Genomic DNA, 15592 nt, shown 5'->3' with positions numbered 1-15592 from the left:
AGATAGATAGATAGATAGATAGATAGATAGATAGATAGATAGATAGATAGATAGATAGATAGATAGATAGATAGATAGATAGATAGATAGATAGATAGATAGATTTAGTAGATGCTTTAATAAATTTCATCATGAAAATGATATTAAGTATACATCTTTGTATTCTAAAATCTCCAGAGAGCTGTAATATCATGAATGTAATGTATTCTGTGTGTCAGTCACTGTCTGTGCACATTTAAGCCCACTTAAGAAGCACATAACGATTAATGACTTGGTCGGAGAACACTTAGAGTACAAAGTATTTAACATGCTACTTTAGCTATCATCTGGTTTGAGAAACTCTAGTAAATTAAACAATGATTTAAGATGAAGTTTAAGACGTTCTACTTTAGTGACAAAATACAAAATACAATATGAGATTAAAGTGGAAATTTCAAGATAAAAGTTGACATGTTGACTTTAAACTCGACAGATCTTGTTTTCAGATGGTGGGCTGAGACTCACATTTTCATGTCGACTTTTTTTTATTTCAGGCACTGTGCGACTTTCTAAACTTGAGTGTGTTTGCCATTCACTCCATCGGTTTCCTTTTGTTACTTATACCACTTCTTAAGCCACTAAATACCGGTAGTATATATTTCCTTGCCTCCACTTCACTGAGGAAGACCATCATTTCGCAATGTTGAATTTCTTATTTTTCATATGTGTTTTTCCCATTGTCTTGATTTGCATATTCAAATATGTGTAATTCTGGGAGGATTTGTGGTGGTGCTATAGGCGCGTGTACGTGCATTAAAATTTGTGTTGATTGGGATTTATAAAGGGAATGTTTGCTTATGCACAGTTTTATACATCTGAATTTTTTTGTGCGTAAGTCCATTTACAGTTGTGTCCATATGCCACATTTTAGTGTGAATTCTATGCAATGCGATACACACAAGGCCCCAGGACTGTGACGAGAACATTTAAAAGTCAGTCCTGAATGAATGGTGTTTACTAGAAAATTCTTTTAATAAAAATTAGTGAAATAAAAATCACAAATTATTTGCCTTTATGTAGAGGAAAGAGAAAAAGATCAAACCAAAGTAACTTAGATTTATGTTTTGTGTTATTCGTTATTGTCCTTTGTCTGTATATATTGGTAGGCCTACAGTACATCTACTGTTATCCCTACATTATGAACATATTGTATTTTTTGACTGGTTTCCTAGTTGCTCCCTGAGTTTGCATGTTCTTTGTGTGTTCATGTGGGTTTTCATTGGGTGCTCCAGACTCCTCCTATAATCCAAAGACATGCAAAGCAGATGGGTGGAAATGCTGAATTATCCTTTTTGTGTGTGTGTGAGTTCATCCTGTGATGAACTGGTGCCTTGTCCAGATGTTGTCCCTGTGTTGTGCCCGATGATTGCTAGGACAGGTTCCAGCTGCCCCACCACATTGCCTGGATAAGCGGGTTAAGAAAATGGATTCATGAATGTATTACAGCAGCAATCACCTTTGGATTATTTGATGATAACAGTATGTCCGAACCACAGACAGAAAAAGTGAAAGATGATTTGTGTGAACATTTGACAATTTATAAACTTCAGCTAAAAACTGAGCAGATCTCTTACAAAATTCTGTTGTCCTGGCTGGAAGGTGAAACAGAGACCTGGGGCCTCATGTATAAATGGTACGTACGCACAAAAATGTTGCATACTCCCGTTTCCACGCTAACATCGAGATGTATAAAAACTAAACTTGGCATAAAGCCACTCACATTTTCACACTAGCTCAAACCCTGGTGTATGCAAACTGGTGGCACCCAGCGCCAAAGCTGTGCTTTTGTTCCAATGTGGTTTCCCTTTCTTTTTTAGGTCCACATCCCTGACGTGGCTTTATCATATACACTGAAATTAACCACATATTGTTTATTAGTTTAAGGCATCTGATTGAAATTAACCTGTAACAATATAATGGTCCACGGAATAGCCAAACTATTTCAAATACCATAACTGCTTTAGCGTTGTTACTCTCACTGCACTTTCTTCTTCTTCTTCTTTCAGCTGCTCCCGTTAGAGGTTGCCACAGCGGATCATCTTTTTCCATATTACTCTCATTGCACCACTCATAGTATTTATCCCACTGTTTCTGAGTGTGGAATCACAGCTGTACAGCAGCTGATCAGAAAGAGAATTATTGGTATATAGCATCAAGCACATGCTGCCTCAGGCATGATGTCTATTGAACTGCTCTCATGTGGTAAGCACTTCAGAGCCTTTCCTGTAAGGACATTGCGGTTCAGAAACAATTTCATCCCAAGAACTATAAACGTACTCAATCAGTCCATCAAGTGCTCCTTGTAGAAGTGTTTGTACTTATAAGTACAATTACCTCACTGTAAACTTGCACTACAGTTATAATATTGCACAACCTGCGCCACTTTATAAAGCGTGTATGATGACAATATCATTTTTAAGATGAAATGCAGCAAAATATGTTTATTATATTATACAGATAAAATGTTAACATCATTTAAATAATCTATATTGTTAATAATTAAACATGTGAGGACACGGTGGCACAGCGCTGGCAATAAACTGCCGCCAGTTCAGGGTTTGTTCCTGCCTCACGCTGTATTCTTGCTGGAGCTTGCGTGACCCTCGATAGATAGATGGATAGAATAATTAAACATGTACTACAAAGATATTTCAATGTTCCTTAAAAGTTTTGAAGAATCAGCGTTCTAAGCCTACAGATGGCTTAACGTCTATTACTGAGCTGATTGTGTGGCGATTGAGTATTTGGAGAAAGAAAAGGAAGGACAGGAATTGGAGGTTAGTACATTTGAAAGAGACAGTACTGCTGCAGTAAATTATTTCATCGAAGGTCGCGCATGGCACAGCAAGCATCTTGCATGAGGCAGGAACAATCTCTGGACAGGGCGCCAGCTCATCACTATCACTGAGCCACCGTGTTCCCATGTTTAATACATGCTTTAATTGATATGATATGAATACTGAAATAATATCAAATATACATCTCTGTATTTAAATTATTCAGAGAGCTGTAATATCACGAATGAAATGGATTCTGTGTTTTATCGGAGGAAGAGAAAGCCTGTTTAAGAAGCACATAGTGATTCACACACATAAAGCACATACAAGAACACATAGAAAACAAAGCATTTAACATGCTACTTTAGTTATGATGGGATTTGAGAAACTAGTAAAATAAACGATTTTAAGATGAAGTTTATGATGTTCTACTCTAATAACAAAATAAACTACATGATTAAAGTGGAAATTTCGAGATTAAAGTTGACATTTTGTGCTTTTTTCCTTTATGATTTATGCATCTGGATTTTTTTGTGCGTACGCACATTTCTGCTTTTGTCCTGACGCCATGTTTTAATGTGAATTCTACGCACAGCGTATATGATTTTTCTACAAGTATCTATTTAACAATACTATAGTAAAAAGTACCTGTGCCTGTATGTTTGAGAAGTGACCGTATTTTGTATATTGTTTGCTTTTGCAAAGTGTTGGTCAACGTTAACTTATATTTATTTAATCTTTATTCTCCATGAAAACTTGAGATTAAAAATTTTTCTCAGTTATTACTGCACAACACATGGGTATGAAACATGTAACAAAAAATCATTTTTGGATGGAGTTTTCATTTACATTGCCCTTCTTCCTGAACTCATTGCAATCACTTGCCTGTTAGTGGCCTCTATTATCTCATTTGACAGAAAATGACAAAACACATCACAACATTCTCACAAGTCCATCCATCCATCCATTTTCCAACCCGCTGAATCCGAACACAGGGTCACGGGGGTCTGCTGGAGCCAATCCCAGCCAACACAGGGCACAAGGCAGGAACCAATCCTGGGCAGGGTGCCAACCCACTGCAGGACACACACAAACACACCCAGCATACACTAGGGCCAATTTAGAATTGCCAATCCACCTAACCTGCATGTCTTTGGACTGTGGGAGGAAACCGGAGCGCCCGGAGGAAACCCACGCAGACACAGAGAGAACATGCAAACTCCACACAGGGAGGACCCGGGAAGTGAACCCAGGTCCCCAGATCTCTCAACTGCGAGGCAGCAGCACTACCCACTGCGCCACCGTGCCGCTTCTCACAAGTCTGACTTGTGTTATCAGATAATGTTGGAGGTCCTACCATTGCAGCCATTGTACTGTATATCCAAGTCCTCCTGAGTTTTCAAACATTTCTTCACCCTACACAGTCCAGTATTTTTGGTGTGTGTGAACTTCTAAAATCCCATATCTTCTAAATCTCAAGAACTGATTTGTACACCAGTGTGTCTTCAAATTCTTTCATTCATTTGTCACACTCTTCAAACTCCAACTCCATCTTCACTCTAACTGGTAAATCACACCTTTCTTTTTATGTTGTCCTACTATTTATATTTGTTGAGTAAAATCTGTGTATCACCTGTTCTGTCAATATGAAGACAAGTGTGACACAAAAAGTAAGTTGTGTTATGAAATGTAATGCAAATTTCTTATAAAAATGTCAGAACTAAGAAAAAGAACAAGAAATGAAAAGTGAATTCTGATAAGTCCACACATGTCCTCTTGTGTTAAAAAACAGAAACAGCTGCAGGTGACACAGAGTGAAATCAGGAGCGGACTTGAGCAGAGAGAGAAAACACTGAAGGAGATGAGGAGGACGATGGAGCAGATGAAGGTGAGTGGAATTAAAATGACACTTCATATTAAAAAAATGAGAAATAAACTAAAGCTAGAAGAGCCAGCAGAGCTTTACTAGTAATGTCGTGTAAAGGCATAGAGATGGAGAAGGAAAGAAGAAATTGTATTGTATCCTTCATGGCATTTCACAGTCAACAGGGTTTCTTGTTTAATTCATTACAAATTCAGAGAGTCTGACCCCAAATTAGTGAAACATGAGCTCACCCGTTTAAACCCATGCTGACCACTCACTAATACCCCTTTTTTGCATATGTGTTACTCAATCCTCTTTCCATTAATGCACCTGTGATACATGATAAGCTTACATTACTCTGGTTCAAATGTAACCCATCGGGGCCCACTTTATCCCACCCCAAGATTTTCAGGTATGTGTTAAGCCTTCTGATCTCCTCAGTCTTACTTGGACTGGCACATGGCACAGGTAGTACTTTTGAGATGATCACTTTGTAAGTTCTACTCTTCAGCTTTACTCTTTAAGTTTGTCTAGCAGGTCTGGCACTCTGTCCTTTCACTCAGTGACAAGTAGATAACATTGACAATGACAGCTGTTGGATTAGAATTAACACATCATTGGAGTCTCTAGAGCAAACCTACATCTTAACTACCGTAATGCTGAAATCTTGACTATCACTACTTCACTCTTTCTGGGGACGAGTTTCGAGGGCAACCTTTAGTGTGTCTCATTCCTGCCTGCTATCTCAGAATTGTCAGACTCACCATCCAGCTATGTAAGGTCTTTAAAAAAGGTGGTCATCTCCAGCTTTGGTGTTGCTGACCTTTGACAGCATGCTCCTTTACCTTACACTTACATCAGACGGTGACCCTCCTGTTGCTACCCCTAGCCAGTGTTTTGGCCTATGCCACCTTGGGGTGCACACTAACACCCCCAGCACCTGGGTGTGATCCATACAAATATAAGCAATAGTAGCAATGGCAGAGTTATAAGTAATAATGAGATGTTAATAAATGAACTAGAAATGCATCAGCCTATAAAATAACGACTCACAACCCTTAGTTTGACAACTGAAAAAAATTAGGGACAATAAATAAACAAAGAATTAATGAATTGAATTTAATCAGAACTTCCTTACCAACCCTGACACACTCATAGATAATATCTCAGTCTCACAGGTTTGACATTATGACCAACAGGGAGCATCTTGCACCCCCAACCATAACACAACTACCTCACACAAGTCTCTGGTCCATAAAGACTCCAAAATTACCTTCCAACACGCAGTCTTTTCTTTACAATACCAAAGCTCCTGTTCTTCTTCTTCCTCGCTTCTCTTCTAATCCCAAGTCCATCTCACCCAGCTAAGCAGGAGAGATGGTTTGTAAAAGCAGACCCAATGGAACTTCCAGCAAATGAAACAAACGCCCCAGAAGCCCTTCTGGGTTAGAGTCTTCATAGGATAATGGCGCTGTTCCCCCCAGTAGATCCTCCTAATGGCTCTAAAGAACCACAAAAGGTCTGATTGTTCAGACATCATATCCCATTCACCCTTGCAGGCACCCAAATGGGAGCACTGGGTGGGACACTGCCACCCAGAATACTGGATAAACATTTCACCCTGGAAAACAGTCTCTCACTGCCCCTCCATTATTCTGGTCTCCTGTTCTAGTGAGGTACCACCAAACATCTTGGTCAGGATACCAGACAATCTAAATTATCTTTTAAAACATCAAATACTAACAAAAGTGTCTCATGACTGGTAATTCTTATAAGGTGACCCAAGTCAGTGTCTTTCTTTATTCAATCAGATATCAGTTCAAAGAGAGCTAGAAGAAAATGAAAAGAGCTTCACTGATCTGATCCGCTGCATTGAAGAAGCTCAGAGAAAATTGGTTCAGAGGGTCAGAGAACAAGAAAAGAGAGAAATGGAGAAAGCTGAAGGAATCATGGAAAAAATCAAGAAAGAGATTGAGCAGCTGAAGAAGAGAGATGCTGAGCTGAAGGAGCTTTCAGATACCAAGGACCACATCCACTTCCTGCAGGTGAGAGCAACACTTTACAGGCAATCTGATGAGACTGGGTTATGTGAGAAATGAGAACATGCAGAAAGAAATTCAAAACATCTGATATGGTCAGTTGTGTTGATTTTTAAGAGCTTGTCGTGGTGATAGATGCCACCCTACAGTTAAATAAGGAATGCACAAAGAAAACAAAGGAAGAGCAAAATAAAACACAAAGTTTATGAGGGGGTGAAACAGGCACAGACTGTCTACAACCAGAGAGAAGACTTCTTCACTCTGGAATTGAGTCCTCTTTTGTTTTGGAAGTGGCCACCTTGAAGAATTTCCCAACATGGCTATTTCTGGGCTGACATGGTACATCAAGAAGCAAACAGGACAGTTTGGAGGATCGAGCCTCGGTGAGCGGTATACAATCTTTTAACTCTGGAATAAGCGCATCTGGAGACTGGGAAAAAGACCACCACTTCACGTCAGAGTGACAAGACTTTGTGGACATTGTGTTTTGTCAATTGTCTAATATTTTTCCACATGTGTTATTTGTATACTGTATGTGTTGGGGGTGTGGGGTTATGGATCTAATTGTTGTTGTTTGCTTTTGTGACTTGTATCTAATTTTTTATTATATTGTGTTCTCTGCTATGTCGGTTTTTCTATATATTATATAGTTTATTATATTTATTCTGTCAGTACCACGGGAAGGTGTCTGAGGTCAGTTTGCGGTTGAGTTGCAATCCAATATGAATTATTGCATTATCATCCAGGATAGGCTGAAGCTTTATACACTGTTCCATCAAAGATCTTCAATCAGATGTTTTTTTTTTGTTGGTCCTCTCTGTAATCTCATCCCCTCTTCTCTCCTGGTGCAGACTTTCTCATCTCGCTGTGTCCTTCCTGCTGATGGAGACTCACTCAGCTTAACTGCCACTTCTGATTTCTCTTCTGAGGACCTTAGAAATGAGCTGTCACATCTGAAAAAGAGTCTGAAGATGATCAGCCAGTGGGACATCAAGACACTGACTCCATCTGGTACAGCATCTGGTCATATTAAGAAAAGCCACACAATACCCTCTGTAGAGTGACAATAACAGGACTTTAAGTGGTGAAATGCATGAATAAGGCCTGTTCTTTACATTTATTTATCAGCCTTTGATATCAAGGATGTTTTATTATATACAGTACAGTGCCCTCCGTAACATTTGGGATAAAGACAAATTTTTCGTTGATTTACCCAGGGCACCATAATATTTGGGACACAGCAATGGCAGGTCTACTAAAGCTGTCATATTTAGGACTGTCACATATCCCTTGGCATGCAATGACTGTTTGAAGTCTGCAATTCATGGACACCACCAGGTGCTGAGGATCTTCCCTGGTGATGCTCTGCCAAGAGGCTAATACAGCCATCTTCAGCTCCTGCTTGTCTGGGGGGTTATTGTCCCCTTAGGTTTTCTATTTATCATATGGAAGGCCTGCTAAATTGGATTTAAATTTGGTGACTGGCTTAGCCATTCAAGAATTTTCCATTTTTAGCTTTGAAAATCTCCCGTATTGCTTCAGTAGTATGTTTCAACCATAATCTTGTTGTAGCATGAAGCACCATCTACGGAGTTTTGAGGCATTTACTGCCATTTATAACAGATGAGATGTTTTTATGCACCTCAGAATACACTGTGCCACCGCCATCAGCAGTGCCATCCTCAATGAAGAGAAGTGTGCCAGTCTCTGTGGCAGCCATACATGCCCAAGCCATAACACCCCCAGCACCACCATGTTTAACAGATGAGGTGGTCTGCTTTTGATCTTTGGCAGTTCCTTTGCATCTTCACACTCTGGCCATCACCCTGATGCAGGTTCATCTTTGTCTCATCTGTCCACAAAACCTTCATCCAGAATTCTACAGGTTCTTTTAATCCTTTTTCACAAACTGTGATCTGGTCGTCCTGTTTTTGTGGCTAACTAGTGGTTTGCATCTTGCAGTGTGGCCTCTGTTCATGAAGTCTTCTGCTGATAGTCATCTCTGACATGTCCACATCTCCCTCCTGAAGACTGTTTTTGATCTGTCGCACAGGCATTTGAGGCTTTTTATTTATCATAGTGAAGATTCTCCTGTTGTCAGCAGTGGAGGTCTTCCTTGGCCTACCAGTCCCTTTGTGATTACTGAGCTCACCAGTGTGTTCTTTCTTCTTCACAATCTTCCAAACAGTTGATTCAGGTCATCCTAAGGTTTTACTGATGTCTTCAATGGCTTTGTTGTTGTTTGTTATCTTCATAATGACTTCTTTGACTTTCATTGGCTCAGTGCTTGTCCTCAGGTTGAACAATGTCAACTACAGACTCCAAAGGGTAGAAGCAAGACCAGGCATCTTACGAAGAAATGAAACCCACTTGATGAATCACAAACACCAGTGACGCCAATTGTCCCAAACATGATGATGTCCTGAAATGGGGGGACCATATAGAAACAGTGTTGTCATTTCTACATGGTGGGACAGAAATGTGTGCAAATACCCTAAAATGAAAGGCTGAAATGTGCACTTTAATCATGTCAGTATTGTTTCATTTGTAATTTTAAACTGGGGAGCAGAGGGGTAAATCAAGGAAAAAATTGGTATTTGTCCCAAACATTATAAAGGGCACTGTATATTTATAGATTTATTTGTATGATTGTACGCTGCATGCTGTTTCTGCACTGTCGTCACACTGTCAGGTTTTGTGCTTTAGCTGCTTGTCAATTTGTGTTTTAATTTAACTGCAGTGCACTTGTAATACATGTTTAAGAATGTAACTAACATTACACAATGTCATCTTCACAGTTTCCATTCTTCTTTTTTCTTTTTATTTTCAGGTCATGAAGCTCCAGTTTTCTCCCTACAGCCTGCTAAATCTCAAAGCAGAGACGAGTTTTTGAATTGTGAGTTTGTGCTTTGACTGCGTTGATCATCAGAACAGAAATCATTTAACTTTTAATATCTCAGGCAAGGCATAAGATATGAAAGTTTAACCAGCAGTGCAGTGTGAATGTTGGGAACCAGTGCATTATGGGATAGAAAGATTAAGAAAGTGAAGCACCACATCAGTCTATTGGAATTGAGTCTCTTAAGTATCAAGTGAGCTAAAAACACACATTAAATAAAATCCAGCCAACTACGCCAGGTCTTGTTTTTCTTTGCACTTCCTGCTGTTTTCTCTTTCTGTATTCCAGTCATTACTTTCTGTTGCTTTTCTATTTCACTCCTTCCCTTATAATACTGATTATAGTAATTTATTTATAAAACACATGGCATGCAAAGAAAGCAGCAAAATGTTCTGCACACACACAAAAATAAAATTAACTTATACATACATGTGTAAAAGTAAATACATCCCATAATTTTTCTTTTTTACCGTATGTGGACACATCAAATTTGATCTTCATTTAAACAATACTAATAGATCATGGTGAGGTTATTAAAATAAAAAAAAGAAAATTTCATTTTAAAATACTCTTCTTCTTTAGGATGATCCAGTTAGGGGTCACCACAGTGGATCATCTTCTTCCATATCTTTTTGTCCTCTGCATCTTGTTTTCTCTCACCACATCCAAAAACCTTCTCTTAGGCCTTCCTCTTTTCCTCTTGCATGGCAGCTCTATCCTTAGCATCCTTCTCCCAATATACCCAGCATCTCTTCTCTGCACATGTCAAAACCAACGCAATCTCGCCTCTCTGACTTTGTCTCCCAACCATCCAACTTGAGCTGACCATCTAATGTCCTCATTTCTTATCCTGTCCATCCTCGTCACACCCAATGCAAATCTTAACATCTTTAACTCTGCCACCTCCAGCTCTGTCTCCTGTGCCACCATCTCCAACCCTTATAACACAACTGGTCTCACTACTGTCCTGTAGACCTTCCCTTTCACTCTCGCTGATACCCATCAATAACAAATCACTCCTGACACTCCTCTCCACCCATGTCCACCCTGCCTGCACTCTCTTCTTCACCTCTCTTCAACAATCCCCATTACTCTGTACTGCTGATCCCAAGAATTTATACTCATCCACCTTCGCCAACTCTACTCCTTGCACCCTCACCATTCCACTGACCTCTCTCTCATTTACACACATGTATTCTGTCTTGTTCCTACTGACCTTCATTCCTCTCCTCTCTAGAGCATATCTCCACCTCTCCAGGGTCTCCTCAACCTGCTCCCTACTATCACTACAGATCACAATGTCATCAGCAAACATCATAGTCCACAGGGACTCCTGTCTAATCTCATCTGTCAACCTGTCCATCACCATTGCAAATAAGAAAGGCCTCAGAGCCGATCCCTGATGTAATCCCACCTCTGTCACTCCTACCACAGACCTCACCACAGTCACACTTCCCTCGTACATATCCTGTACAACTGTTATGTACTTCTCTGCCACTCCCGACTTCCTCATTCAATACCACAGCTCCTCTCAGTCACCCTGTCATATGCTTTCTCCAGGTCCACAAAGACAAAATGCATCTCCTTCTGGTCTTCTCTATACTTCTCCATCAACATCCTCAGAGCAAACATTGAATCTGTGGTGCTCTTTCTTGGCATGAAACCATACTGCTGCTTACTAATCATCACCTCACTTCTTAACCTAGCTTCCACTACTCTCTCCCATAACTTCATGCTGTGGGTCATCAATTTTATTCCCCTGTAGTTACTGCAGTCCTGTACATTCCCCTTATTCTTAAATATCGGCACCAGTACATTTCTTCTCCACTTCTCAGGTTAAAAACTCCACTGCCATTTCTTCTAAACACCTCCATGCTTCCACAGGTAAGTCATCTGGGCCAACGGCCTTTCCATTCTTCATCCTCTTCATAGCTGTCCTTACTTCCCCCTTGCTAATCCGTTGCACTTCCTGATTCACTATCTCCCCATCATCCAACCTCTTCTCTCTCTCGTTCTCTTCATTCATCAGCCTCTCAAAGTACTCTTTCCATCTGCTGAACACACTCTCCTCACTTGTGAGTATGTTTCCATCTTTATCCTTTATCACCCATACCTGCTGCACGTCTTTCCCATTTCGGTCCCTCTGTTTAGCCCACTGGCCCTTTTCTCCCTCCTTAGTGTCCAACCTCTCATACAACTCATTATAAACCTTTTCTTTAGCCTTCGCCACCTCTCTCTTCACCCTCTGCCTTATCTCCTTATATTCTTGTCTACTTTCTCCATCTCTCTGACTATTCCACTTCTTCCTTGCCATCCTCCTTCTCTGTATACTCTCCTGTATTTCCTCATTCCACCACCAGGTTTCCTTTTCCTCCTTCCTCTGTCCAAATGTCATGCCAAGCACCCTTCTTGCTGTCACCCTTACTACATCTGCTGTAGTTTCCCAGCTGCCTGGTGACTCTTCACTGCCACCCAGTGCCTGTCTCACCTCCTTTCTAAACTCAACCTTGCAGTCCTCCTTTTTCAACTTCCACCATTTGGTTCTTGGCTCTGCCCTCACTCTCTTCCTCTTCTTGATCTCCAACGTCATCCTACACACCACCATTCTATGCTGCTTAACTACACTTTCCCCTGCCACCACTTTGCAGTCTTCAATCTGTAGTACTGGTGGTGGTCGTTGTTAACCCGGGGCTCGACCGATCCGGTATGGAAATCTGTATTGTTATTCGCAGTTTACATTAGGCAGCAACACTGTATGCTGTTTCAAGTTTTTATTTGTTTTGAGAGAAGGTCTTGTCCTGTATTATGTACTGTAACCCCATAACCCCAAGAGAATGGAACTGTTGACCTTTGAACCCAAAGAAACAAGATGTAAGCTGATTTCTGCCAGTGCTGTGTGTGTTGGGAATTGAGTTAAATTTTTTCCAAGCCAGTTATCCTCCAAAAAGAAACAATGAGCAAAGAAATAGATGGAAATGCACTCATTATGTTTTCTGTTTTTATAGTCAAAAATTTTGAGGAAGATCCGCAAAAAGTTGAGGGATTACCTGCAAAACTAACATAAATTGGTAAGTCTGAGTGGGCGACAGATACCAACAACAAATTATGACTAAAAATGGTTTGAAAGACTTGATAATTCATTTGTCTGGGAAGCATTAAGGGATCCAACGGGGTGGTAAGGGGTGATGGGGACAGGGTGTTCTACTCTGCATAGATTGCCTCTACTTGTTTGCTTCCTGCCACTGCAGAAAATAATCAAACTTGTGTTTAACTGTAGTTTGGTTAAAGGTGACTCCTCCTAGTCAGGCTCAGCGTCCTAAATGAAGCCATCAGTATTTGAAAGTTTCCCCAGATTTCATGGCAAGATGCGTCTATGAAGGCTAAATTCACAGCAGATTTGACAAAGACACATATGAATTTTCAAGGACTGTGGTCTCTTTCTACTAATTTGATCAGTTTCTTCCTTCTTTTTCAGCCAAAAAGGACAAATCAAGGAAAAATCATTTCTAAGAAAGAAAAGTATAAAAATGTAATTGTTTCAAATAAAATAAATGAAATGCTGATTGCCAACTGATTGGCTTTTTGTCTACATTTAAGTTTTTGTCTTTCACTATTTGTTTTATTTGATTTATTTTGTTATGCTCATTACTTAGAAACTATTACATCACACAGATTGATCCCAAGAATAACTTTGAGGCTGACCACAATCAACAAAGGGCATTGGAGTAATCGGCAGGATTTCCATTTTGTTAATGCATCATCTTAGATTCTTATTTATATTCCTTTGTAGCACTTTACTGGTATTTGAGTGCTGAAGGACACTCTTTAACACTAATCTGTGCCATGGTTCACACTCATCTAACTTCTGATCATGTTTGAAGAGGAATAGTCCACTACGAAATATTGAAGGCCAAAATAACTGAATATAACAATGTGGTCTGCCTTGCGAGGCAATCCTATTTCTGTAAAATTATAAATTATAATGCTAAAAATCTGGGAGTTTTATTTTCTTCTTTCTTCTTCTTCTGGCTGCTCCTGTTAGGTGTTGCCACTGCAGATGATCTTCTTCCATATCTTTCTGTCCTCATCATCTTGCTCTGTCACACTCATCACCTGCATGTCCTCTCTCAACACATCCATAAACCTTCGCTTAGGCCTTCCTCTTTTCCTCTTCACTGGCAGCTCTATCCTTAACATCCTTCTCCCAATATCCCCAGCATCTCTCCTGTAAATTCCTTCCTTGACTTCTGGTTTTAGCAGATCTTTCAGGCTTCACTCCCACCTCAACTGGATCAGCTGTGACCACTAAGCCTACGTCTGTGTCACGTGTAGACCCGAGTTTGCTCGGGACTGCGCGCTCCATCTCAGATTTCAGCAGCTCTTGCTTTGTTTTATGGTTGTCTAACAGTCTCAAGGCTGGCAAGTCTGCTACTTTAGACACTCCTTCCATAATGGAGGAATATAACATTCTTAGATGCTTTTGATTCTCAGATTTCTTAATCATTGGATCACTTTTCATTATGGTATTAGATTTTTGCTTTCATACCCCTGTGCTACCAAGAAAGTTATGTGGGGCACGGCGGGAGAATTTCTAAAGCCCTTTTAGTAAATTCATTGTGATCTCTCTGCACAGCAGCTCCTTGATCTCCAATCACCACATAGTGCGAGGCAAGCTGACCAGCCTGACAAGAGAGTCATTCCTGCTCCAGCTGACTGTCACTTGGAGTCTCGTGAACCATTGAGCAATGATCTTCTAGTTTGGGTTTTCTAGCTTTTAGTAATTTAAACTCAATAAACGAACCTCACACTTTCCAGAGGTCAGTTACCGCTTGGCTGATAGAATGAGGTGGTCTGTCCGCTATTAGATAAACTGTCACTGCAATAACTCGGATTGTCCTTTGTGTCTGACCCTCATTTGGAATAATGCATACCCCACTCGGAGTGCACAAAATAGTCACATTTAACTTGCACAACGCATCACTTCTCAACAAATTTATAGGCGAGTAGTCAGAAACTAATATCGGAATTTGGGCCATTTTATTTTATATGCACAGACGCACTGGAGCTGTCAAAGGTATTAATTGCATTTGTCCTGAGAATCCCACCGTCTAAATGTGTTTGCCAGTCATGGGAAGGTGCATTGCGCCCCTCTTTTTGACGCATGTATATGCAGCTCCAGTGTCTATCAGTACAGTGTTTTGCAGTGTATTGTCTCTCTCTGATCTTTTGTATACTGAATGCGAACAATCAGCACACACCTATTCTTCTTCCGGCTACTCCTTTTAGGGGTCGCTACAGCAGATGATCTTCTTCCATATCTTTCTGTCCTCGTCATCTTGCTCTATCACACCCATCACCTGCATGTCCTCTCTCACCACATCCATAAACCTGCTCTTAGGCCTTCCTCGTCTCTTCTTTCCTGGCATCTTAATCAGCACACATCTACCTCATCTACAGTGATTGTTATACCTCCTAAGAGCAATGTCTTGATTGAAAATCTCTCAATGTGTTTCCATGAAAGAGGTGCTCAACTACACAGTCCCACTGACACTCATTACTAATTCAGCCTTCTGCCACACCAGGGCAGAGCGGTATACATCAGTCCCTAAAGCTCGAGCTTTCTAAGACATACACACTCAGTCAATCACGTGATCCCACAGCAGACAGTGCCAATCATCACAGCACAGCACAGGTGACTTTACCTCAATTCTGCATGCCCATCCCCTGCTCCACACTATACTGATCTGTTTAGAAAGGCCACTTCTCTGTTGGAGGGGCGAGATCTCCATGGAACCAACACAAACAATCAGTGAAAAAATATTGCTTACCCTTTTTAGGTGCCCACCGTCTGTGTGTGTTCCCGAACCCTCGTTACAACCTTTGGATCTGCATTTGGCATTTTTCTTTCATATTGGGCTCACCTAAAAATTTGTTGAAGCAGATTAGCAGCAGGGGCATCCTCAGCCCCAATGAG

At 40.5% G+C, this 15592-nt stretch overlaps 2 protein-coding genes across 3 annotated transcripts in view; one reads left to right on the top strand and one right to left on the bottom strand.

The window, feature by feature from the left end:
• The window catches only part of LOC114643553 (protein NLRC5-like), a 5922889-nt gene that overhangs the window by 4689137 nt on the left and 1218160 nt on the right, over positions 1-15592 (bottom strand). The gene's annotated exons all lie outside the window — the stretch shown is intronic.
• The window catches only part of LOC114641980 (NACHT, LRR and PYD domains-containing protein 3-like), a 1026505-nt gene that overhangs the window by 2653 nt on the left and 1008260 nt on the right, over positions 1-15592 (top strand). For both annotated transcript variants that reach the window (XM_051925825.1, XM_051925826.1), the window contains exons 2-4: positions 4609-4704; positions 6492-6725; positions 7571-7730. In XM_051925825.1, the coding sequence (XP_051781785.1) occupies positions 4609-4704; positions 6492-6725; positions 7571-7730 (490 nt within the window). The remainder of the gene's footprint in view (positions 1-4608; positions 4705-6491; positions 6726-7570; positions 7731-15592) is intronic.

The sequence above is a fragment of the Erpetoichthys calabaricus genome, chromosome 4, assembly GCF_900747795.2.
Source record: "Erpetoichthys calabaricus chromosome 4, fErpCal1.3, whole genome shotgun sequence".
Classification (NCBI taxonomy): domain Eukaryota; kingdom Metazoa; phylum Chordata; class Cladistia; order Polypteriformes; family Polypteridae; genus Erpetoichthys; species Erpetoichthys calabaricus.
Note: the sequence above shows the minus strand (reverse complement) of the source record. Positions and strands in the feature narration are given on the sequence as shown.